Below are 24491 nucleotides of genomic sequence, written 5' to 3'. Positions count from 1 at the left end.
GTCTTCTGAAAGGGTTAAATGCTCAAGCTTGGTTGCAAGCCTCTCAGTAGAGTCAAACTTATTATCTGTGCGTTACAGTTTTAGATGAATGATTTTTTAATGTCTAATGTCTTTTCTAATGTTCAAAACATACCTTTTTGCCGGTGGCAGGAAATTATTCATATTAGAATTTAGTTTGCAATTTACACCCCTGTTGAGTACCAGAAAATTATTTTGGATGACGTTATTCCGATGTTAATTTTAGTTCAAATTATTTAATTCCTCATCTACTCTGATGCTATCATCTCCCGGTCGATTCATGTGGTTTTGTCTCATTTTTACAAGCAGACTGTATTATTTTGTAGTGTTTTGTTTCAGTTGTTTGTAGTTGATTTATCCACTTCATCAAGCACAGTTTGGTCTCTGTGTTCAGAGGATCCCTAATAATTATTCATTTTCAGTCTTTCTCCAGAGATTTTGAATTGGATAAAATCATATTTCTCAAATCGAACACAATATGTACAAGTACAGAATTATAAATCAACAACAACCTTAAGTATGCTCGCAGGTATACCCCAAGGATCCATTATGGGTCCGTTGCTATTGTATATTGTATACTGTAAGGAATTAAATTATTTCCTTATGAAATGGAATCCTCATGAAGCCAAAACTCAGGAACACACAGTAAACAGATGCCATGCAATAAAGGAATTGACAAAACACTACTTTGGGATTCTGTAGTCAGAATAAAACCCATGCACCCGCATGCAAGCTTTGCACAAGAACTCTCTCACCAGTGATTTTTATATCCAATCATGTTTCTGACCTGTTGACAGTTACCCAAATTAGTAAAATTTTCTTTTTAGAAACACTTACTGTTCCAGCCTTTTGTTGTCCCAAAATTACCTTACTTTTCCCCATGAAATTGTACATTTTAATAATCTGATTGGTTTCCCATATGTTCCACTGTGAATAAAACATGGGCTTATGATATTTACAAATCATTGCATTCTGTTTTTTTATTTACATTCTACACAGCATCACTTCTTTTTTGGAATTAGGGTTGTAAATACAGTGTATATTGCATGAACATGTTGACAAAATCCTCTACAGATCTCTTGGCTCTGAAGACAGATGGACAGAGCCTATGTCCAGATGTTAAAGAAGTCACTGCATCTTTTTGATGATAGCAGCAATCAGAATCAGAAACAATACAAACAACACAACCAATCCCGCCGGCCCGAACAAACTCCAGTGATCTACAGCAAGAAGGAGAGAGAAAGAACACTGTTTTTAATATATATATTTATTTTTATGCTTACTATTTAAATTTTTGTAATGCCTACTTACTACGCTTTTGTTCATCATCCGTGTAGTTCAGATTTCCTTTTGATTCTGTAGGGGATTTTGACTTCTCTTCAGTGACTGTGACTGTGACTGTGATCAAGATTTCTCCTTCATAGCCCAGAACTCTGTATGTTCCTGCATCTTCAGCCATAAACCTTTTAATGCTCAGACTCCCATTACTGTCCTTCAGTCGATCTTGTTTTATATTAACCCTTGATTTGCTGCCTCTCTTCCACACCATCTTCCATTCTGCGCTGCTTGTGTTTTGATGCATAACTTGAAGAGCATCTGGCAACAGAACATCCAGCTTCAGCACCTCACCGATTTTGACCGAAATATCATCTGAGGAGAAACAGAAAGACATTGGTATAATGGTATCAACATCATTTTAGAAAAACCCAGACTAATCTGAATATTAAGCAGGATGTTCAGTAGACCCTCATGCAATATCACACATTTGCTAAGAGAAAGCCGATGGTTTGATCAGTTTTGACTTTACCATAAATATGAAGTTGGTACGTCCTGACTTGTGGCTCCAGCAGGGACTCAGCATTATTGTAATAGACGTTTAAAATGTATTTCCCAGCGTCACTCAGTCTCAGATCCTTGATGACGACGTCACACGCTCCTTTTTTACAAACTCGCTTACTGCAGTATTTCTTATCATACACAAAGATTTCTCCTTCAAAGGAAGTTGGCTGTCTGTTCAGTCGAATATGAAAAATCTCCCTGGCCTTAAATTCACACGGTAAGATGACACTGCCTCCCTTTTTTCCTGCCGCATGTATAGGGATGGTTTCTGCAAACACAAATAGACATTCAATTAAAGTGTCAAAACTGACACTGAAAAAACATTCCTTGTTTAAATGTTTTAAAAAGAAGTGAAGTACTCTTTGGCAGACTGCTAGTTGGTCAAACTAGTTTATATTATCATAATGTGTGTTTATGCAACTGGCCTCAGAGCCGTTGGGAAACTCCCATAGGCTTCCATAGGAACTGAAGAATGAGGAAGAAAAGCGTGTCATGAGCAGGCAACACCTGAACCAAAACCAGTTTTGGCACAGTGTATGTATTATACATCGTCTATACACTCACTAATCAAACAGTGTCAGCTTTTTAGTGGTTGTGAGCTCTCTTTTCAAGCTTCCCAGTATATAATCCTTTTAAATGTAGAACAAACGTCTGCATATTTATGCGGGGTGCACTCTTTGAAGCAGCATTAAATCTCTAATTTCAGAAGCTCAGAGTTTATTTGTGTTGGGATAATACACTGGATAAGCCTCTTTTTGTCATAGTCAATGAAAATACCTTGTTCGCATCTATTCTAATAGGCTTTTCTCTTGTTTGCAAACAAAACACATTGATCCAGATATCAGCATTATGAAGAAACATCCAGGTTTCTGCTTGTGAATAACTCATATGGTGTTTTCTTTATATATCTAGCACCTGATTTTCATATAAGCTGATGTTTGCATATAGTTTCACAACTCATCTGATAACTGGCTTCTTCTATCAGTAAGCACCTGCTCATGTTATAGATTGATAACCAACTTCTCTCTCCCGTGCCGTTCTGGTGAGGCGAATAAGTTATTAAATAAACCATTTGGTAATTTGACTGACACTGCAATGCAATGGAGAAAAGTGCAATACTGAACAAATACAATTAAGAGTTTCGCTGAATGCAATTCGTTGCCTTATGTTTTAAAAACGTTAAATTACGCATTCTTGCATTTAAGTAAAATACACTTATGTTGAATGTTTATGTGAATATCAACAAATAACACTGGGATGTGAGTAATTAACCTTTCTTAATGTAACATTTAAAAATCTAAACTTATAAAAATCAAGTGTTTTTTTTTTTTATAATGTCTTAATATACATTCAAATGCAAATCTTATGCAAAATTCAAATGCAAAATTAATGCACATTATGTGTTAATAATTACCCGAAATTTCTGCAATTATGGTGAAAGTATGGATATTAAACCTATTTTTGGATCATGTATATATATATATATATAGGGTTAGTCTTCTGCTGTCTGTCGTTAGTGAAATGAAATTAGGCTGCTGTCCCTTTAAGAAGGACTGGACACATTCACTTTCTCTCTCAGTTGTTAGGTTCACTTGAGACATACACGATTTTGTTAAAGAAGACACATTGTTTTAACAGATAAGTGTGTGTATTTGACCATTTAAGCCCAAAAAACACACAGTTCAGTGCTGTGTGAGAAACAAAAACTACTACACTCACCACTGTAATTGAAAACCCATAATAGCAGCAGAAGCTTCAACCTGATGGGAACACAGAAGAGCAGCTGATACAGGCTTCACTACAGACAGTTTTACACAGCAGGTTGATGTGAGAATCATGTAATAATAATGATAATAATAATGATAAAATAAAAACTCACTTTCATTTTGCCTGAAAATTTAACACATGGAAGTTGCATGGTAATAAAAATCTAACTATAATTCTGAAATTATTCCAGTGTAATCCTCTGTGGCAAATGCTCATTTAAATCCAGATCCACAGAGAACAGGACCAAGCAGTCCTCTCAACTGTGAAACCAATGCCAGTGAATAAAAACCATCATCTGATCATCACTTAATAGATGCATTCATCCTAAACATGATGACTGTTTCCTTAGCAGCTTTAGTTTACCACAAAACACACAAACAAACAAAAACGATGTGTATAGTAACAAAATGAAACGAATCGAGTTTAAAATGAGAACTTACATGGTAAAACTCATGCATGTCTCTTGTTCAGCCGTCAGACGTTTAACACACACACACACACACACACACACACAGCGCTTCCAAAGAGGGAATTCTTCCTCACTAATGTAAGAGGGGTGTGACTAAACTCCTCTGTCTCTATAGGCATTCATTCGAAGCCGACCGGTCTCTCTGAAGATCAGCATAACTTTGAATGTTTTCACTGACATCATTTTGTGAACTGTGTGTTTAGTAATTTACTTATAAATTGAATAATTAACTTTAGCTGACTTTTCTTTAGAGAGAACGCCTGTCACTGTGACTGTTCCTGAATCAAAACCTGTATTTCAGGCTGGACGAGTCCATGGTTCCCAGGGTTGGTCAGATTCTCGTTTAACACTCAAACACAGGGGTGTAACGTCAGCGAGGTCAGAAAGTGCATATGACCCCGGGCTCATTAGGGACTCGCCGAGGGGGACCTTTTAATTAAAACCAGGGAGAGTAATATATATATATTTGTCTGCATGTGATGTGCAGGGCTTGGTAATTTCCAGTGTGCATTGGTTATCTGTTATATCATTAGCTTACGCTGCTTTGCCACGGCCAAAAACAAAAAATAAATAACAAATTGTTAGCTAAAGACTGAATCACTTTAGAAAAAAAACACAGTAATCTTGCATAATGTTATTAGAATATAAAATAATGGTTTCTGTTTAATATCCTTTAAAATATAATTTATTTCTGTGATGCAAAGCTGAATTTCCAGCATCATTACTCCAGTATAAAGTGTCACATGATCTTCAGGAATCATTCTAATATACTGAATTATTGTTATAATTATCAACTGTTCATATTTGTTTTGGTAACTGCAAAAAATTTCAGGATTCTTTGATGAATAAAAAGTTTAAAAAGAACAGCATGTATTCAAAATAGAAATCTTTTCTAACAATGTAAATCTTTGCTATCACTTCTTATCACTTTGACACATCCTCGTTAAAGTTTTAATTTCTTTCCAAACAAAAATAAAAAAGAATAAAAATGTACTGACACCAAACATTTGAACTGTTGTGTATATTGTTAGATTTTTATTTTAAATCAATTAAAATATTCATCAAAGAGTCCTGAAGAAAAGTATCACTGAAGCAGCAACAGAGTCAGCTCTGATAATAAATCATCATATTTTCATGATTTCTGAAGATCATGTGACACTGAAGACTGGAGGAATGATGCTGAAAATACAGCGGAGCATCACAGAAATAAATTAGGTTTTAATGTATATTAAAATAGAACGATTTAATTTTACATGATAATAACATTAGTTGGCATCTCACCTTAAGAGATTTAAATATTTCTCGGTTGTGTTTTCAGAGTCGCTCAAAATAAAACAGAGTAAAGTTTTTATCCAGTGTGTGTGGTTGATTAATGTTTGTTGCTGCTGTGAGATCCTGAGTGCATTGTAACTAATCTAATTGTAAACTAACGAAAAGGAAAAAAGCCTTAAATTTCTTAATTTTAACACTGGAATTTAACCTTGCACACAAAAACCTAATTTGCTCTTTTTCTTTATTTATTTAGCTACTTAATTATGTTTCAGACAAATTATTTTTGTTAACTTTAACTCTTTGAAAAAAAACACCACTTCCCAGAATGCATTGCACAATGACGTGTCCAATGACCTCAAAACTTTTTGTTACTTGAGAAGTCTAATCAGACATAAATGTATTGCCAAAATCATACAGAATGAGTCTGAGCTATATTTAAAACATTTTACATATTATATATTTAAAAACTTCACGCATGTTAGCGGTTCTAGTTAAATTTACAATGGGTTTTCATTCACGAAAATCAATGCTAAAAAAATGCAAGTCGAAAAAATATATAATAATAATCAAACAGAAAAAAATTATAATAATAAAAATACAACGTGAATTTTAGCGATTCGGTGGGTTTTGTTGGGAAACCTGGCAACCCTGCAGCACGGCTCACATGATCTGATGCTAACGTTAGCAGAACAGCAGAAATATCACTTCTTTATTCCTCTTCTGGGATTGTAGTTTAAAACATGTCGACGTTTACAGCGAATTTGATCTTTTCTGTGCTGTTTCTCGTGTTTGGTGCTGCGCTTGGACTCCTGGGAAATGGAGATAAATTCCGACGAAAGGTAGAAACCAATCACTGTCTGAGATACAAAACAAACAAACAAACAAACAAACTTCATCCCGCTGCAACAACAACAACAACAAAGCTGCAAATACTTACATTACAGACACCGTTTAGAAGAAGAAGTGCTTTTACGCTTCGTGTTTTAATCCTGACACACTGGGGTTTATTGATATGAATGTGTCAAGTATGTATTATTTTACCACAAAAGTATTTTACACTGGTTCAGATATTACCACAGTACTCTGATGAAATGTAGTTCACAGTGGTATTTACATAATTAATACCATGGTAAATATGCAAGGCAGTCACTATAGCAGCTCTATTGTATATCTACTGTTAGCTATTAGCTTCCTCTTTGTGTGTTTTTGAGCAGAACTTCATAATATTTCAGGATAATTAGTGACAGGAGCATGTGTATTATATTTTTAGAGTTGTGATTGATGTGGACCTTTTGAAACCAATAATATTATTTCAGAATTCTACATTTGTTACTGTATTTTTAGCGGTTGATAATGATGATGAATTATTAATTTGAACTTCATTTCAGTTCATTCTGGATGTTTGGCAAGCTATAAATAATCTTTAATTGAAATGCGATAAACATAAATATTTAAACTAAACCTGGGCTTAAATATGAGGGTTTTCTTCCTAAAAGTGAGGGATTTTTAATTTTATGTTTTTATTATTTAACATTTATTTGAGCCTCTAACTCTAGCACTCTTTATTCTATAAAGAAAGAAAAAACTCTTGACCCTTGCACTCTATTCTTTTTCTATTCTATCTTCTTGTTTTATTTTAATTCATTATAAAATTACCCTTTAATACTAGCATTTTCTATTCCTTTTTTATTCTCTTGTTTTATTTTTATTTATTAAAAATGACCCTTTAACGTTAGTTTTTCTTGTTCTTTTTCTATTCTATCTTCTTGTTTTATTCCTATTTATTATAAAAATGACCCTCTAACACTAGCATTTTCTATTATTTTTCTATTCTATCTTATTTTATTTCTATTTTTTATCAAAATGGCCTTTAATACTAGCATTTTCTATACATTTTTTATTCTCTTGTTTTATTTTTATTTATTATAAGAATGACCCTCTAACACTAGCATTTTCTATTCTTTTTCTATTCTATCTTTTTGTTATTTTTCTATTTATTATAAAAATGACCCTCTAACACTAGCATTTTCTATTCTTTTTCTATTCTATCTTTTTGTTATTTTTCTATTTTTCTAACATATCAAAACTGAGTTTTTGCAATTAACAGCTAGATAAGTTTACCTTACTGATATATTTAGTACATGTTCAACACATAGTGTGAAATGAATCTGACGTGTGTAGTTCAGCTGATGGTATAAAGGGTTGCGTAATGTAATGTGTGGTCTTCTCTCTCGTGGTCTCAGGTGTCTGTAGAGCTGAATCCCGGTCTGACTCATCCGTGGGTTCTTCCTCCTGGAGTGAATCTGGTTCATGTGCAAGGTCTGGGGCTCAATGACACCCTTCACTTCCTGTTGTGTAATCATGGAGCTCCAGCGCTGTTAATGGTTCACACGAACAGCACACAGTCATCAGTGCAGGTGGACTGGCCTTCCTTCATCAAAAGCAGTTCACCCAGAAGCCTGAAGGTGGAGCCGCAGAGTAGTGTGCTCTACAGCAGCGCACTAGTGTTCACCAGAGTGAGTGTGAAAGTCTCAAATCAGTCCCAAATCACATACTCTGAATACTTTTTGCACACTTTAGAACCACGGTGGAAGTAGAACATTTGCTTACTCTTTTATGAGTACTGTGTGTTTTTTAGGCTATAAGATTTATTAGTATTATTATTAGAATTCACATTCAGATTAGTGTGTTCTTGTCTTTGGGACACTGATGCCTTTAGAGACAGACAGATTAAAGTGTGTAAACGCTTCTGTGTGTTTCTCAGGTTTGGGAGTATGATGATGTCAATAACACCGCAGACCCCCAGCAGACCGCAGAGTCCAGCTTTTACCCTCCATACGAGCTCCAGAACTTCATCTGGTCAGACCTGAACAAAACGGGCGATCAGTCAAATCACACATTACAGCTGTGCGGTGGAGAGAATACGGAGAGTTTCGTCAACGGCTCCCTCTGTCTGCAGGTGAGCAGAACTACAGGAACACACAGCAGGTTCTGTGTAGAGCTGTGTCTGATTTCTCTTCTTTCGTCAGTTCTCAGCGTTTGAGTCAGTGGGTCGTGATCAACCCTGGCCGAGTCTCCATCATAACGCTAACTCCTCACAGCTTCACGTGTGGCTGAAGGGTGTGACGCCACGAGGAAACCACTCCAGATTCGCTCTGGAGTTTCAGTCTGTAGGCGACTCTGGATTCGAGGGACGAGTGGATGTTTACAGCTCCATAGACGATGAGTACACACCCTCCATCTTCAAGGTGAAAACCACAGCAAACCTGACCACGTCAGGATTCAGTTTGATAAACTATTCTCACCTCACTATATGATACTTAAAAGGAGTCATCGGATGCTACATGCTTATACAAGTTGTTTAAATTGAAATGTGTGTTGGCAGTGTATGTACACAACCACCCTAAAATGATAAAAATCTGCCCTGGGTTTTATTTTTTTCCCTTTGTGAAATCAAGCCGATCTCATCTGTGACATCACACAAACTGGCCCCTCCCACGATAGTTTGATTGACAGTTAGACTGGCGTCTCACCTTAGCCCCTCCCCTTGAGTCATCAGTCCAGCATTGTTTGAATCTTTGCAAACCGCCTTTCCTAATAATGTGCTAATTATCAAATTTCAAGTTGAATGCAGCTAAAGTAAACATTCTCTCAGAGAGGGGCGGAGTCAGCAGAGCTCATTAACATTTAAAGGAACATGCTACAAAACAGCAAAGCGCAAAAAAAAAAAGTGTTTTTTACACTACCATTGAGAAATTTTAACCAGACTATGTTACAGGCTTTTCATTAAGACCCTAAGGGATGGGTATCCGATGACCCCTTTAAACGAAGACAAAATAGAGTTTTTTTGTAGGTTAATTTATCAATCAACAGTGAGCGATACCTTTACTACAGTATTGATTCATTAACATTAGTTAATAAAAATAACAAATACACGACAGAACAGCAACAGATTACGTTTATCAGTGTTGATCAGCAGTATCAAGTATTCAGGATAATGACAATAACGTACAGGTTCATGAAGACACAACAAAAACACTTGTATTTGTGTTTTATATTACAGTAAAGTACTTAAAACACATTAACCTGTGCATTTATGAGGCTTCAATCATCTCCAGCACTCTACTGATTTAAACGGCAGCCATTACATATTTTATTGTCTTTTTACCCAATCAAATAATTTAGTTATCACCCTAAATTAGATATCATTTGATAGCTTAAAAAGTTTAAATTCATCCTGTGAAAGCCATTTTGAAATCGGACATTGCGTGGTCATGGTAAATGACGGTATTAAGAGTCAAAATACTTAATGAGTTATGGTATTTTACAATCAAAACTTTTAATAATCTTGACAAAATACATATCAATGGAAAGGAGAGTCTCAAGATTTCATATTTTGTAGTTATTTTGTGAATGTCAATGGACTAAATAAACTAAATAAAATGCCACAGAAACCTTTTTTTAAGATCAACTTCAAATTTGAAACATAACTTATTTATACAAAATGCTTTACTTTTAAAGCAATTTTAGAGTAATTTTTTATTTTTATTTCATATAAAATGTACAGTGCATTTTCTTAACAGTAAATTTAAACTTCTATAACTTTGTGATACTTTCATATTTTGACATGATTCCCCATCTCCAATAAGCAGCTGATTGTCTTCTTTAAAAATAGTCCATAAAAGTGTTTTAATTAATTATAACAATTTAAGTTCGGATAGTGCACTTTCACTTCTATGTTCAAAAATGGTGTGTGACAGAAGGGGTTAAAAAAATCCAAATGCTAGTAACACTTTACTTTTTTTGTGTGTGTGGAAAAGATACAATGCATTTCAGTGCACTTCCTTTATAATGCATTATGCATAAAGGCTTTAAGTCTTACCGAAATGTTGCATTGGATAAAAGCGTGACTGCAACAGTGTAAATGTGAGATCTGGTGTAGGTTGTGTTGAGTTGATTGTGAGTCTCTTGTGTCAGGTGTCTCAGTGGGTGTCGTCTCCGGTGAACAGCACTGGTGTTTGGGGTTATAATCAGTGGAAGCCCGTGGCGTATCGTAAAGCTGATCCGGTGTTTGAGGACGCCACCCCGTGCAAACACTCCCAGCTCGTGTCCATGACCCACATCCCTCAGTCCCGTCTGGTTCAGGCGTATTTCACAAATGATACTCAGACGTACGGCCTCAACATCAGCTTCGGCATCGAAAAAGACCCAGCGTTTTACAGCGACACCAAATACATCAGCTGGTGAGTGTGATGAGAAATAGAGACTGAACTGAGAACAATCAGTAAAACGAGGCTGTGAGGATCAGATGTACTTTGTAAATAACTGTTAACCTGCGATTATTAGCTATTTTCTACCTGATTTAACCAACAAAAAAATATTTGCTGGTATAAATTAATATATAAATATTCAATGATGTAAAACAATATTTTTAACTTGAATAAATTTTTGTACAGTCCGTCCAGATTTTACTGTATTTTTTTTTACATAAAATATAATTATTTTTGGTTCACTTGCCAACCTGAAGAAAATAATAAAATATTAGAAATATTATTTTTGAATATAAGAAAATATTAAAAGTACTGGATATATTTATTGAATATTACATTTTGTTAATTTTGATAATATTTTTTGTGTCTGATTGCCCAACTGAATGATATATATATATATATATATATATATATATATATATATATATATATATATAAATATATATATATGGATATGGATTTTTTATAATAATAATTAAGCGTTTTTTTTTTGTGAAAAATTTTTGTAAAGTAATTTTACTGTATTAATTGTTTGGAGAATTGTTTGATATTTAAAATTAGTGCAGTCAAACAATTAATCATCCAAGTTCATCCAAATAAAAGTTTATTACTTCATTGATTGCATTTTTATGGGGCATTTTATTTTAACTTTGTTTTTAAACTTTTTAGTAAAGTTGTTTTACTGTAGTATATTTTAAGAAAAATATTTAAAAAAAAACTTCATATTATTATAATAAATATTTATTTGTTACTTGTAACTAGTGCTGTCAAACAATTAATCGTATCCAAAATTAAAACATTTTTAATATATGTGTGTGTACTGTTTATTTATTATGTATATATAAATACCTGTATATAATTAAGAGAAATATTTTGTTTTATATATTAAATATTTAATATAAATGACATGAATATAAACTTATACATGCAAATGTTAATATTTTTCAAATATATGCTGTATATGTGTGTATTCATATATACATAATAAATATACCCAGTACACACACACATATTATGTAAACAAAAACATTTATTTTGGATGCTAAAGCTGACTGTTTTCAGACAGGTTTCCTGAACACCCTCATCTACCATTGGTCAGTCAAAGAAATAGCCCCGCCCCCAAACTCACGTGTTTGGTCTAAGTCATAAATTGCAGGGCGATTAGACAAACAGATCAATGTTTTATAGGCCTCAAATAACCAGTGACTGACTGATAGAGACTCTAAATACACTGACTGAGGACTTTGTCTGAATCCTGACCTCTGCTTCACTTCACAGGACGGTTTTAGTGGGCCTGGGCGATCCTCCAGCCGATTCGTTCTCCACGTTAATCATTATCATCATAACCGTTGGACTTGGCACTCCTCTGGTCATCATTATCGTGGGTGGAGTGTTTGTTTGGCTCCGCAAGAAGAGGTCACAGTCTTCAGGCTACGAGCCAATCAACTGAGACCTTATGGTACAAGCCCCGCCCCTAATGCACACACCTGGTTCCTGACTGGACCATTAGAAACACGTTACTGACCATTAAACACTGCTGACCAATTACCCAGACAAACTCTCTCCAGATGGGTTTGGATTTAAAAGTGTTACATTGATATTTTTTACAGCTTTATACTTAAACCTCATTGGCCAGTCGATCCAAATCAAACCTAAAAGTGCAAAGGAGTTACTATTTGATTGTTTTTACGCCATCATTTTTCAGACTTGTGCCAAAATCCTTCTTGTAAAATTGCACATTTGCAATTGCACACAAAAAAAATGCACATTTTAAAGATTTAAAACATTATTTTCTCTTTAATCCTGATGCAAATGCTTTCATATTTAATCAAAACTGCACAGCTGGAGGTTCTCAGGGATTCTCACTATGTTTATTTCTGATGTTTTTAACATAACTGTGGATAATGCGATTAAGACGAGTTGTAAGCGTTGGTTTGCTCCATGAAATCTTTCCTTTTGTTGTTGCCTTAAGTGATTTATAAAATATTTTTCGCTATATAAATGTATCCAACACTTTCTTGTGGAGTTTCATCTTGTGCATCATTTCATCATAAACACAATCTCACGTTGTGTACAGATGGAAACTTTAGATTCTAGACACGATGGGCGAAAACTGTGACATGATAAACGTTACTAAATAAAATAACACACGTTTGAACATTTGTATTTAAATTATTGGTAAAAATAATAATTGAGCAATTTTTAAATATTGTTTTAGACTAATTACAATTATAAAGCACATTTTATTTTTATTCCTTTAAACTAAATTTTTTTGTATTTTTTGATCATTATTTTCTGATATTAAATAAAAGATTGAAATTTTTTTTTTAGTAAAGTAATTTTACTATAGAATCTGTTAGGAGAAATATTAAATATTAAAAATATATTGCATAGGGTGAATTGTCCTAAAGTGGGGCATGTTTCGCAGACTTATTGCGATGTGTAGCCAAAACAGTAAATACACACCCATACCATTTTAAAACCCCAGGACGTGTACTAATCACATCAAAAGAAAAAATACAGATAACACATTCATAAAAAGCTCTCAGTCTACGATAAAAGGCCGAATCTTCTTATGTTAGTAATTCTCCTGGTTATGGATTACAGAAAGTGTTTTAGTGAAGTGATTTTACTTTAGAATCTGCTGCATGTGAATCAAACATCTTTTGCATCATTTATTCATGAACATCATGTGCAGATGGAAACATTAGATTCTAGGCATAAGAAACCATATGAGGAATATGGCATGATTTAGTGAAATATCAGCAATTTTAATGACAGCACGACAAAAAAACAACATAAAAAAAACCTTCATGTAGAATAAAGAAAATTACAATTATTATCAAAGACGAAAATATACATCAAGGTTACAATTCAATTACATCTTACTGTTTTAGTTCCCTTATTACTTGCATTGTGACATCACTTTTTATTTTATTTTATAATATACCAGTAATTTTTTTTCACAATACAGTGAAGATAATACATTTTTTGAGCAATAGTGAGAATTTAGGATGTGAATGTTTAATTATCATGAAATAAAACAAGACATTATAATGATCCTTCAAACAAGCTTCATTTTCTTCAAGTCAGATTTTTGTTTCCTTCTTCTGATTTCAGACGTGTGTGTGTGTGTGTGTGTGTGTGTGAAGTCATAGTGAGTCACTACTCAGGTCAGATTTCCTGAAAGGCTGAATCGGGAGCGTTTGCAGCAGTCAAACTGGTTTTGTCTCATGACACATCGAGTTTCGTCTCATTCATCCTCTCTTCCTTTCAGTGCGAGCGGAGTCTTTCATTCAGTCTTTATGTTTTGATCTTCTGGATGGATGGATGTGAAGTCTGCGGGTAAAGCACTCACTTTTTATTGAGACGTGGTTATCAGCCCCACCACCTCTGTTTAGGGGGCGGAGCTGTTGGGGGCGGGGCCACATGAAACACCGCCTCCTGTCCGCTCACCGAGCCAATGAAATAAAGGTTTGCGCCCAGCAGAACAAGCAGAGGCAGGAAGGAGAGAGCGAATCCAAATGCTCGTACACTGCTGCCGAACACAACACACACCCAGTAGATCAACCTGAGAATAAAACACACACACACACACACATACATTCAGAAATTGTGTAAACTGAAGAGAAGAAAAAAAAAAGGTCTACTTTTTGGAATCAACAAGTACTTAATGCGTTACTTTCTGAATACCCAGCATAAGATCCAGATCTCTATTTGCAAATAAAAACATATTACATTTATTTACTTGGTATTTTAATCATGTAAATGCTACATTTAAAAGTCATAAGTAACATTTTTACAAGTAGGAAACACGTAACATTTCCATTCATTGAATTTACTTGCAAACACCTCTCTCTGCAAAATCTCTCCCTCAATGTAACAGTGACGTAACTTAGAGAATTTTAATAATGCAAGTGCTACATTTAAAAGTCTTAGAAGTAACACTTTCCAACTTAAAAGTATAATTTTTCTAAGAAGCACATTTTTAGATCATTGCAATAATGTAAATGTTACATTAAGTCTTAGAAGAAACATTTACACAATAAACGTAACATTGTGTATAAGATTTATTTACATGAAAATATAAGTGAAAAGCTCTCCCTTCCCCAAAAATGCAACATAATGTAATTTTAGAGTATTGCAATAAATATAAAGTAACTTTTTTCCAAGAATGAAACATGTAACTTTTATTTATTGAATTTATTTATTAATACAGTTGAAAATATCTTCAATTCCCCAGTGTAACATATTTAGTCATTTTAGCGTACTGTAGTAGTGTAAATGTTACATTAAGTTTTAAAAGTAACATTTTCAAAGAAAATGTTTAAACATTGTAACATAAATATTGGTAACAATTTTGGAGTGTTGTGATTAATGTAAATGTTACATCAGTGTCCCTGCAGCACAGAAGCAGTCTGAAGTCTTGGGGTATATTTGTAGAAATGGCCAAAAATACATTGTGTGGGTCAACATTATACATTTTTATTTTATGGCAAAAATCAGATCATGTTCCATGAACATATTTAGTAAATGTCCTACGGTAAATATATCAAAACGTAATTTTTGATTAGTAATATGCATTGCTAAGAATTAATTTGGACAACATTAAAGATGATTTTCTCAATATTTAGATTTTTTTGCTCCCTCAGATTTTCAAATAGTTGCATCTCCTCATATTGTCTTCCTCACAAACCACACATCAATGGAGAGATCATTTATTCAGTTTTCAGATAATGTATAGATCTCAATTTCGAGAGATTGGCCCTCATGACTGGTTTTGTGCTCCAGGGTCACATATAAGAGTCTTAAAAGTAGCTCCCAACACGCACCTGCCGAGGACGAAGATGATGGTGAGGAGCGGCACCAGTTTGAGCATTTCCTGTTGGGTGTACGTTGCCATGACAGCGAGCTGCAGGAAGTAGAGCAGGTACAGGTGCAGCGAGTCTCGCACGAAATGATGGTGAACAACCACCTCACGATTCTCCCACATCCCGTCAAACAGAGGCTTCAGCGTCCCGAACCTCACACGAGACACACCCTGAACCAGCACTCCTGAAAATCAAATGCATCACGGTTTCCACAAACATATTGTGCAGTACAACTCTTTTGTGTGTCTATAATTAATATATATATATATAAATATATGCATATTTGCTCACCCAGCACGATGGGAATGATGGCAAAGAATGCACAGCGCAGTGTGTAGATCAGTCTGAGGGCGGAGCTGTCGAGGGGAGGGGCATCAAAGGGGAGGAGCTTGTATCCTCCCCATGTTAGTAACGGGAAAAACACCGCGGCAGCCGTTACACAAACACACAACCGCATAGCGTCCACACAACTGTCTGAGAGAGAAACACACAGATCTGTGATCAACAACATGTTAATCAACTTTTGATACTGTATCCCACAATGCAATGCACTCTGCTTGACCCAGGTTATTATTGTATCATATAAAAAAGTTACTCGAAATAAACATAACGACTCCATTTGAATTTAACATGTATTTTAAGTAACTATTAAAAAAAAAAAAAAGTTTAGATATTTTATATTGTCACTTGAAATACAAGTTAAAATTTAAATATCAAAAAATATATGTTACGTAAGATAAATGTTAACTGGAATTACGTGAATAAACAATTTATTTTAGTTGCTAACACAACATTTCTCATTGTTATTTAGTTTAACTTACTAAAATAACTTAAATTGAAACTAATAAAAAAAGTCTTATTAAAAAAATCTTATTAAAAAAATGACAACAAAAACAGGAAATATAAAAATACTAAAAAAAAACATTCAAAATATTAATAAAATAAGTAAAACTAAAATATAACGCTAACTTTAACTGAAGGATAAGAAAATATAAAAGCAACTTAAACATATGCATTTCAGCTTATTTGCTTCATTTTTGTTTGGTTTAACTTGATCTGAATAAACTAAAATAATAATAAAAACAATATATTAACAACAATTTATTACAATATAAACAATATATTAATAAACTACAAAAGACATTTTTTTAAAAGCTAATAAAAATTATAAAAACACAAAAAAGGTACTAAAATGTAACTGTGCTCCAGGGACACACATGCTTTGAAAACACACCGTAGTGATTATTAAAGGTGTTTACTTTGGGGTTTGTCTATGTCATCGATCCACGGCGGGTGGAAGTGTTCAGGAGGGTTCGTGTGGAAGCTGTGCACATACAGAGGAATCTTCTCCATCTCGATGTGCTTCTGGACGTCCTCGTGTCCCGTCGGCTGCACGATCATCACGTTCGGTGTGAACGCCTGCGCGGCTTTCTCTGGACACCAGGCGTCCTGGAGCTGTTCTCCATCGTCCTCGTCATCAGCGAGCGAGCCGTCACTGATGTCCCGTGGCTTCTCCTGCGTCTCCGTCCGGTCGCTCTCCGGCTGATCTCCATCACAGCTGTGGAGCTCGCTGGGCTCTGGAGGTCTGAGCTCGTCTGCATGCTTCAGCATGTTCAGATCAGTCTGATTTTCTGGGCTGGACTGTCGATCTGTGATCATCTCTGTGGTTTGGTGCTCAATCTAACTCCAGTCAGACCCTTTGAGTTCAGGATGAATATGAAGATCTCTACTAACAGAGTCCTGAACACAGAGAGAACGGATCGGTTAATCAACATCTTCTCAAAGTGCACAGATGTTGCAGATTAATCCTTTAACTAACAATTCCGGTTGCTTAAATACTTTCCGAGGAATAAACTTAAAAAGAACAGCATTTATTCAAAATAGAACAATTTTCTAACAATATGCATAAACTACACTCTTAGAAAAAGGGTTCATTGGGGTTCAATATAGAGCCATAGGGTTCTTTACTCAACTCCAAAGAATCTTTTACTAAAAAGGTTCTATAATGATAAGAAAGAACCCTTTTGGCACAAAGGTTCTTTAGGCTATTATTCATTCATATATTTCATTATTCTGCAACATTTTGTATTTGTAATTTAATTATTGTTTGTAGTAACTTAATATCACATTTTAATCATGCTGATTTTTGGAGAAAAACTGAAATGGCACTCTTCGTGTGATATTGATTAACCACATAAAATGACATAAATATATAAATTTTCTAACCCCCATATCTTGAATTTTGTGATCATTCACATGCATTCATAAATGCATTTGAATACACCGAATAATGCAGTGAAAGAACGCACTCAAAATACACACGTGCACTAGTATGACTTCATCATGTAACTTTACATTAGCCTAGATGCGTGCACTTTTTAGGCACGATTTGTTTAGTTTTTGAATATACTTGATACTGTTAAAAGGCACATCTTTAAAACAAAAAATGCGAGTTCACATATCACACCTAAACACGCGTGGAAAACGTAATTAGAACTAGTTACTAAATTAGTTAAAAATGCCTATCCATATATAGATATGATTCACGAACCCCAAACTGACTCAAATGATTCGCGATCCCGCTCCGAACTCCCAAACTGACTCAAATGATTCGCGAACCCCAAACTGACTCAAATGATTCGCAAACCCGCTTCGAACTGCCGAACTGACTCAAATGATTCGCGAACCCGCTTCGAACTGCCGAATTAAATCAAATGATTCGCGATCCCGCTTTGAACTACCGAACTTACTCAAATGATTCGCGAACCCGCTTCGAACTGCCGAATTAAATCAAATGATTCGCGAACCCGCTTCGAACTGCCGAACTGACTCAAATGATTCGCGAACCCGCTTCGAACTGCCAAATTAATTCAAATGATCCGCGAACCCGCTTCGAACTGCCGAACTGACTCAAATGATTCACAATCCGAAGTTCCCATCCAGCTACTATTGGCTTAGTATTAGCTCAAAAAAGAAACATTTTCAATCTCCAAGGTGAACGTTATGACAACACTTAGAAAAAGGGTTCATTGGGGTTCTATATAGAACCTTAGGGTTCTTTAATCAACTTTTATACTTAAAAAGGTTCTATGATGACAAGAAAGAAAAGGTTCTTTAGGCTATTATTCATTAATATATTACATTATTCTGCAACATTTTGTTTTTGTAATTTAATTCATGTTTGTAGTAACTTAATATCACATTTTAATCATGCTGATTTTTGGAGAAAAACTGAAATGGCACTTTTCGTGTGATATTGATTTACTACATAAAATGACATAAATATATAAATTTTCTAACCCCCATCTTGAATTTTGTGATCATTCACATGCATTCATAAATGCATTTGAATACAACGAATAATGCAGTGAAAGAACGCACTCAAAATGCACACGCGCACTAGTATGACTTTATCATGTAACTTTACATTAGCCTAGATGCGTGCACTTTTTAGGCACGATTTGTTTAGTTTTTGAATATACTTGATACTGTTAAAAGGCACATCTTTAAAACAAAAAATAAGAGTTCACATACCACACATAAACACGCGTGGAAAACGTAATTAGAACTAGCTACTAAATTAGTTAAAAATGCCTATCCATATATAGATATGATTCACGAACCCCAAACTGACTCAAATGATTCGCGAACCCCAAACTGACTCAAATGATTCGCGAACCCGCTTTGAACTTCCGAACTGAACAGTTTGGGCTTTATTCAGCAAGGATGTGTAAAATTGATAAAAAGATAAAAACTTCACTTGATAAATTGATATTGATAAATATATTTTTTATTTTAAATAAATGCTGTTCCTTTTTAACTTTATTTATCAAAGAATCCTGAAAAAAGTATAACAACGTTTCCAATATTTATAATAAATCATCATATTTTCATGATTTCCGAAGATCATGTGACACTGAAGACTGGAGTAATACATTTAATGCTGAAAATACAGCTGCACATCACAGAAATAAATTAAACTTTAACACAGATTCACACAGAACACAGCTGTTTAAATTGCGATAATATTTCACAATATTACAGTTTTGCTGGATTTCTGATCAAATAAATGCAGCCTTGATGAACAGAAGAGACTTCAAACATTACAAGTCTTACTGATCCCAAACTTTTAAATGGATATATATGTTGTGTAAAATATAGATTATTATAAAATCTAAATATTTCTAACATTGTATAAAACAAATGCGTAAAAAAGCATTAAGTATTAATAAATCAACACAGTTCAAGTAGAGCTGGTGGATCAGGGTTTATCAGTGAAGAGATTCCTCATGAATTAGTCAGCATTTAACACACACACACACACACACATACACAGTGTTCCTCTGATTCATTTGTGTACACATTAAGTGGATCAGACAGTGAACAGCTGAGTGTAAAGAATAATGCAGTTCAACCGGTTTCACCTGAGCGCACAGAAATCAACAACATCTAATAGAAACTACTCACAATTACAGCCAAAGCCTTCATTTAGAGCTAATACAATCACACACTGCTCTTACAACGGCACTAATGTGATATTTAAACATGACCTTTTGTATAACGTGAGAGATTTCACATTAAACTTTAATATTTCACCACCAACAACTGCCTTGACGTTTGAGAAAGAGAAAAAACGCCGTTGTTTCTTACCTGAGACTCCATCGAGGAGATTAAATAAACGTATATCGAGTATTATAAGAGCTCGGACGTGTCAGACTCGATCAGACACGCACAGGTGTGACAGTCCGCAGGTAAATAATTTCTGTCTCGATGTCACGTGACTCTCGTCGACGCCTAGACCAGAGGATTTCAAGTTAAGCGCATTTTGATGGCTTACTTTTTTCAAACTTTTTTCAAACTGCTTTAAGCATGTTAGAAAATTAAAAATAAAAAGTGATTACATTTTAGACGTCAGCTGATAAAAGTTGCAAATTCACCGTTTACTGGACTAAAAATAATAATGATTAATTCTGACTGTACAGAACTGGAGCGGAGCACGCTTTCGTATCTGAATTAGCGTGTTTGTTGTTCGTCTGAAAGGAAACGAAACTAGCTTATAAACGATTTTTTTTATTACAGGAAATGCATTTATTTACTTTTCATAACATGAAACTTGTTTACTAGCGCTGCACGTGTGCGCGAATCAGGGGCGGTGAAACGAACTACTCCTCCGCTGAGCGACAGCTCCCTCAGCCAATCATAACGCTAGGTGCGCTGCAGCAGCCAATCGGAATTCGGGATTGCCAGAGGGGGCGTCCACGCACACGCGGAAGTTAGTCTGTAGCTGGATAGCGGTCGCCGTGTGTTTTCCAAACACATCATGAGAAATATCATATTCCGTTTGACTGAATCGATTATTTAAATATTTTAATATCTAAAGGACATCATGAGTGGCACGTGCAGGGAGGTAGTTACACTGCAGCTGGGGAATTATTTCAACTTAATCGGGACGCACTGGTGGAATTTACAGGTGAGTTTATTTAATAGCCAATATATTGAGTATATTTATAGATTAATTATTATAAAAACAGGAGAATACACGACCTGTCAAATTATTATAGCCTCCGAAAAGAAGAAAGGTTGTAGATTACACGTCTAGGATCTATATTTGCAACTGTATTTTATCCTGGTAATTGGTAAATAATAGTTTCTACATTATAAAGTTAGTGTTAGTAGCTACAGGAAAAGTGTGGTAAAAAAAATAAAACAAAATAAACAAAATGACAGAGTCTGACAGCTTATAGCTGAAAGGAAACATTCATATACATGTTCATTATCATTAGGATATTAAAGATAATGTTCCATGAAGATATTTCGTCAATTTTCTACATTAAATATATCAAACCTTAATTTTTGATTAGTAGTATGCTTTGCTAAGAATTAATTTGGACAACTTTAAAGATGATTTTTCTTAGTAGTTACATTTTTTCTGCACCAATTCCGAGTATAGGTCACTTTCATCGAATTAATATTCATGAGCCTAAACGTTGAGACGTGAACGCGCGGGATTCACGCAATGTTGTGAGTTTGATTCTATCAATCCTGTAAGTAGTTTCATATTTAAATTTAATTCGACTCGTGCTTTAAAGCCTCGATTTATTGCCCCTAAATACAAAATACCTGTGATCTTATAAAACACAGATACAAATATTAGCGTTTCTTTAAATTAACATTACTGTTTCTATTATTTGTAATACACGTGAGGTGTAACGGTAGTTGTGTATTTTTTTAACAGGTACTTACTTATGTATGGTAATATTCTTTATGAATTTATTTTTTATTGTATCTCACATGGAAAACATTTAATTGCGTATTACTAATGCTGATGATTAATTTAAGGTGTGTTTTATTTTGGAACTCTCCGCCATTTTTGGATCGCAGAGGTAGTTAAAGTTTTTGTTTGTTTAGTTATTTTGCAGACGACTGAGATATTTTATATGTTCACAGTATTAATATTTACCTGTAGGTTTGTAGATGGTTGGTATGTAGTTTGTTTTATGGTTCTATTGGAGATACCTACTCAGTGAAGGTGATCGTGCAGTACCGCATTTAACCACACGAGGCGCTTCAAGCGAATGAAAGCGTGTGAAAAGCTTCTTTTTTCATTGTTATTTTATCTATCTGCTTTCTGAACTCCAGTAGAAAGAATTCGGTGTCTTTATTTTATGATTAACTGACTATTAAGAAAGTTTATATCGTTTTATGGTCGACTAACTCCGTCTTCGTGTTTGATTGGACGATGGGAACGCAGCGTACCGGAAATAGCAGACTCCGCGTGTCTTGAGGAGGTTTTCAGCTCGTCGTGAGAGTTTTGAGTGTGTGAGTGTTTCTTGTGAGTGTCTGAGGGTGTATGTGAGTCTCCAAGTGTTTGTGTTTGTAGTCTGAGGTATTTATCGGGCGCTCGTTTGCGTCTCACCGTCTTTCAAATGTGTAACGCGCCGGATCAGCTCCTCAGCGCTGAGAGTTTGTGGGTATCGCTTCTCGGCCTTTTGGCTAAGATCAAGTGTAGCGGCGATGGCTACGTCGAGGGGAGATGGTGCTTTGCCGGCCATGATGGCGCGGTTAAAGAATACTGTACGGATTCAAGTGCTACAGAATGCTGTCCGGTCTGTGAAGGAAAACTTCAGGAGGGAATTTGTGGTCGTGGATGTCTTGAAAGGAGTCTTCAACGTAGCAGCTTCATCAGTGTTCTGTCTTCAGGATTTCACCGCAATGGGATTTATGGATCTGACCTTCTTCAATTTAACGGACTGTGTGAGTTTTTTTGAGTCTTGGGGGCATAAAAAGCACAAGTTGTTGGAAGGACTGAGTTTGCACCCTCTGTTTGCACAGGATTACTTACCTCTCACAATCCATCTATATAATCCTTTTGTTGAGGATGTGGAGGTAATGACTTTTCTTGAGAGGCACTGCGAGGCTGTGAAAGGAGGTGAGCGTGTGAGGGATCGGTTTGGGATTTGGACTGGAAAGAGGCGGTTTTTTGTGAAGCTCAAGGTGGACTCCGCAGTCCCTGGAAGCCTGATTCACCTACCTGGGTCCATTTCCATTGGGCCTAACAGGGGCTTTCTCTACTACCCTGGGCAGCCCATGTATTGCAGGAGATGTGGTGGAGAAGGACACATTAAAACAGAATGTGAAGGACAGCGTTGTCGGTTTTGTGGGAAGGCGGACCACGTTGCTTCTGCCTGCCCCGCACCAAAACTTTGTAGCCTTTGTGGCAAGGCCGATCATCTTTATCGTACCTGTCCTTCAAGAAACAAGTCATATGCGAGCATATTGAAGGAAGGTCATGATCTGCAGGCAGACCTGGATGCCATTCTTAGCAGTCTACCAGCAGAAAGGGAGGGGCATCTTCAACAAGCGACAGGTGCGAATGATCAGAGAAGTATGAGTACATCAAGTCAGGAGTGTGCTGGTATGAAGGAACAAGCGGATGGAACTGTGGGGGATCTGATAACCTTGTCCCTGGATGGAAAGGAGGTAAAAGGAGTGGGATCAGAGGAGCAGCTTAATCCATCTCCAGGATGGACAGATCTGGACTTCACAGAGGTGCTTTCTGGGGTGTTGGAGGTGGATAAGGAGCAGACCATTTTGGAGCCTGCAACTGGATCAACCCATCAACGAGAGACAGTATATAGTGAGTCAAAGATGGAGATTGCAGCAGAGTCAGCATCTGGGACTGGCCGTCGCAGAGCCTGGAGTGAGGCCAGTGACCCTGATAATGGGGAAATATGCAAATACAGCAAACTGGAGAACTCTGTTAGTGAGGACTCTGTGAGTCAAGATTGTAATGAGGAGGGCTATGAAGGAAAAGAGAATGAGGAGGGAGGGACAAGCACTGGTTGGGGGGATAGTATTGAAGAGGAAGAGGGAGGGGAAGAAATGATAGCAGAATCCGGGGAATGGTCTGAAGTGGTTTCAAGGAGGGTAAAGGGAGGAAGGGGAAGAAGAGAATGTGGGGACAATGGGGAGGAATAAGGGGGGAAGTAGGTTGGGGAAGTATTTTGGGCAATATGGGGGCTTTTGGAGAGAGTCCAAAGGTTTTCAATGGGACTGTTAAGAGTGGCAACATTTAATGTAAGAGGGCTGAAAATGGCAGAGCGCCGGACAGCAGTTTTCTTTTCTGTTAAAGATTTATATTATGATGTTTTGTTTTTGCAAGAATGTCACTTGGAGAATGAAAGGGATGTGGAGAATTTTTCGAAGGATTGGACTCGGGGACCATCCTTTTGGGGAGTGGGGAATGTGAGGGCGGATGGGGTGGGGATTTTATTCTTTTCCTGGGAGGTGATAGTTGAAACATCTGGGGTGATTGTTCCAGGGAGAGTGATGTTTGTGGATGCAAGATGGAGGGGTGTGGCCTTGCGGTTCATAAATGTGTATGTGCCCAGTAAGCGAGAGGAGAGGGAAGGTTTTTTGGGAAAAATATTTCCGTTATTATATACGAACCGGCTGGTGGTCTTGGCAGGGGATTTTAATATGTCC

At 35.8% G+C, this 24491-nt stretch overlaps 3 protein-coding genes across 5 annotated transcripts; 1 reads left to right on the top strand and 2 right to left on the bottom strand.

Moving 5' to 3' along the window:
* Nucleotides 1-980: 980 nt before the first annotated feature.
* On the bottom strand, nt 981-4212 carry LOC127935122 (uncharacterized). 3 transcript variants are annotated; one of them, XR_008147981.1, is made up of 6 exons: nt 4065-4212; nt 3737-3884; nt 3577-3617; nt 1826-2125; nt 1330-1668; nt 981-1238 (listed from the first exon to the last, which is right to left on the bottom strand). XR_008147981.1 is itself a non-coding variant. In XM_052532733.1 (5 exons), exons 1-5 carry the CDS (start codon nt 4076-4078, stop codon nt 1147-1149), a joined length of 786 nt encoding a protein of 261 aa, XP_052388693.1. In that variant the 5' UTR covers nt 4079-4208; the 3' UTR covers nt 981-1146. The 3 variants fall into 3 exon arrangements, 1 of the variants encoding a protein (XP_052388693.1); XR_008147980.1 differs by lacking the exon at nt 4065-4212 and having other exon boundaries at nt 3737-4054; XM_052532733.1 differs by lacking the exon at nt 3737-3884 and having other exon boundaries at nt 4065-4208.
* Nucleotides 4213-5989: 1777 nt separating this feature from the next.
* On the top strand, nt 5990-12652 carry glmp (glycosylated lysosomal membrane protein). The gene is made up of 6 exons (XM_052532720.1): nt 5990-6204; nt 7609-7881; nt 8130-8324; nt 8395-8613; nt 10343-10608; nt 11914-12652. Exons 1-6 carry the CDS (start codon nt 6106-6108, stop codon nt 12083-12085), a joined length of 1224 nt encoding a protein of 407 aa, XP_052388680.1. The 5' UTR covers nt 5990-6105; the 3' UTR covers nt 12086-12652.
* A 733-nt stretch (nt 12653-13385) lies between these two features.
* On the bottom strand, nt 13386-20314 carry tmem79a (transmembrane protein 79a). Its single transcript, XM_052532724.1, has 5 exons — nt 20157-20314; nt 16766-17246; nt 15798-15980; nt 15468-15690; nt 13386-14206 (listed from the first exon to the last, which is right to left on the bottom strand). Exons 2-5 carry the CDS (start codon nt 17163-17165, stop codon nt 14014-14016), a joined length of 999 nt encoding a protein of 332 aa, XP_052388684.1. The 5' UTR covers nt 17166-17246; nt 20157-20314; the 3' UTR covers nt 13386-14013.
* Nucleotides 20315-24491: the final 4177 nt, after the last annotated feature.

Source organism: Carassius gibelio, chromosome A19 (assembly GCF_023724105.1).
Source record: "Carassius gibelio isolate Cgi1373 ecotype wild population from Czech Republic chromosome A19, carGib1.2-hapl.c, whole genome shotgun sequence".
Taxonomy (NCBI): Eukaryota; Metazoa; Chordata; class Actinopteri; order Cypriniformes; family Cyprinidae; genus Carassius; species Carassius gibelio.
Note: the sequence above shows the minus strand (reverse complement) of the source record. Positions and strands in the feature narration are given on the sequence as shown.

Coding starts and splice junctions, on each gene's coding strand:
- glmp (XM_052532720.1), top strand. CDS start 6,106: ATGTCGACGTTTACAGCGAATTTGATCTTTTCTGTGCTGTTTCTCGTG. Junction 8,325..8,394: donor ACGGCTCCCTCTGTCTGCAG/GTGAGCAGAACT, acceptor TTCTTTCGTCAG/TTCTCAGCGTTTGAGTCAGT. Junction 10,609..11,913: donor GACACCAAATACATCAGCTG/GTGAGTGTGATG, acceptor TTCACTTCACAG/GACGGTTTTAGTGGGCCTGG.
- LOC127935122 (XM_052532733.1), bottom strand. Junction 2,126..3,576: donor ATGGGTTTTCAATTACAGTG/GTGAGTGTAGTA, acceptor TTGTGTTTGCAG/AAACCATCCCTATACATGCG. Junction 1,669..1,825: donor GTACCAACTTCATATTTATG/GTAAAGTCAAAA, acceptor GTTTCTCCTCAG/ATGATATTTCGGTCAAAATC.
- tmem79a (XM_052532724.1), bottom strand. CDS start 17,165: ATGATCACAGATCGACAGTCCAGCCCAGAAAATCAGACTGATCTGAAC. Junction 15,981..16,765: donor TGACATAGACAAACCCCAAA/GTAAACACCTTT, acceptor TTTCTCTCTCAG/ACAGTTGTGTGGACGCTATG. Junction 15,691..15,797: donor CATCATTCCCATCGTGCTGG/GTGAGCAAATAT, acceptor TTTGATTTTCAG/GAGTGCTGGTTCAGGGTGTG.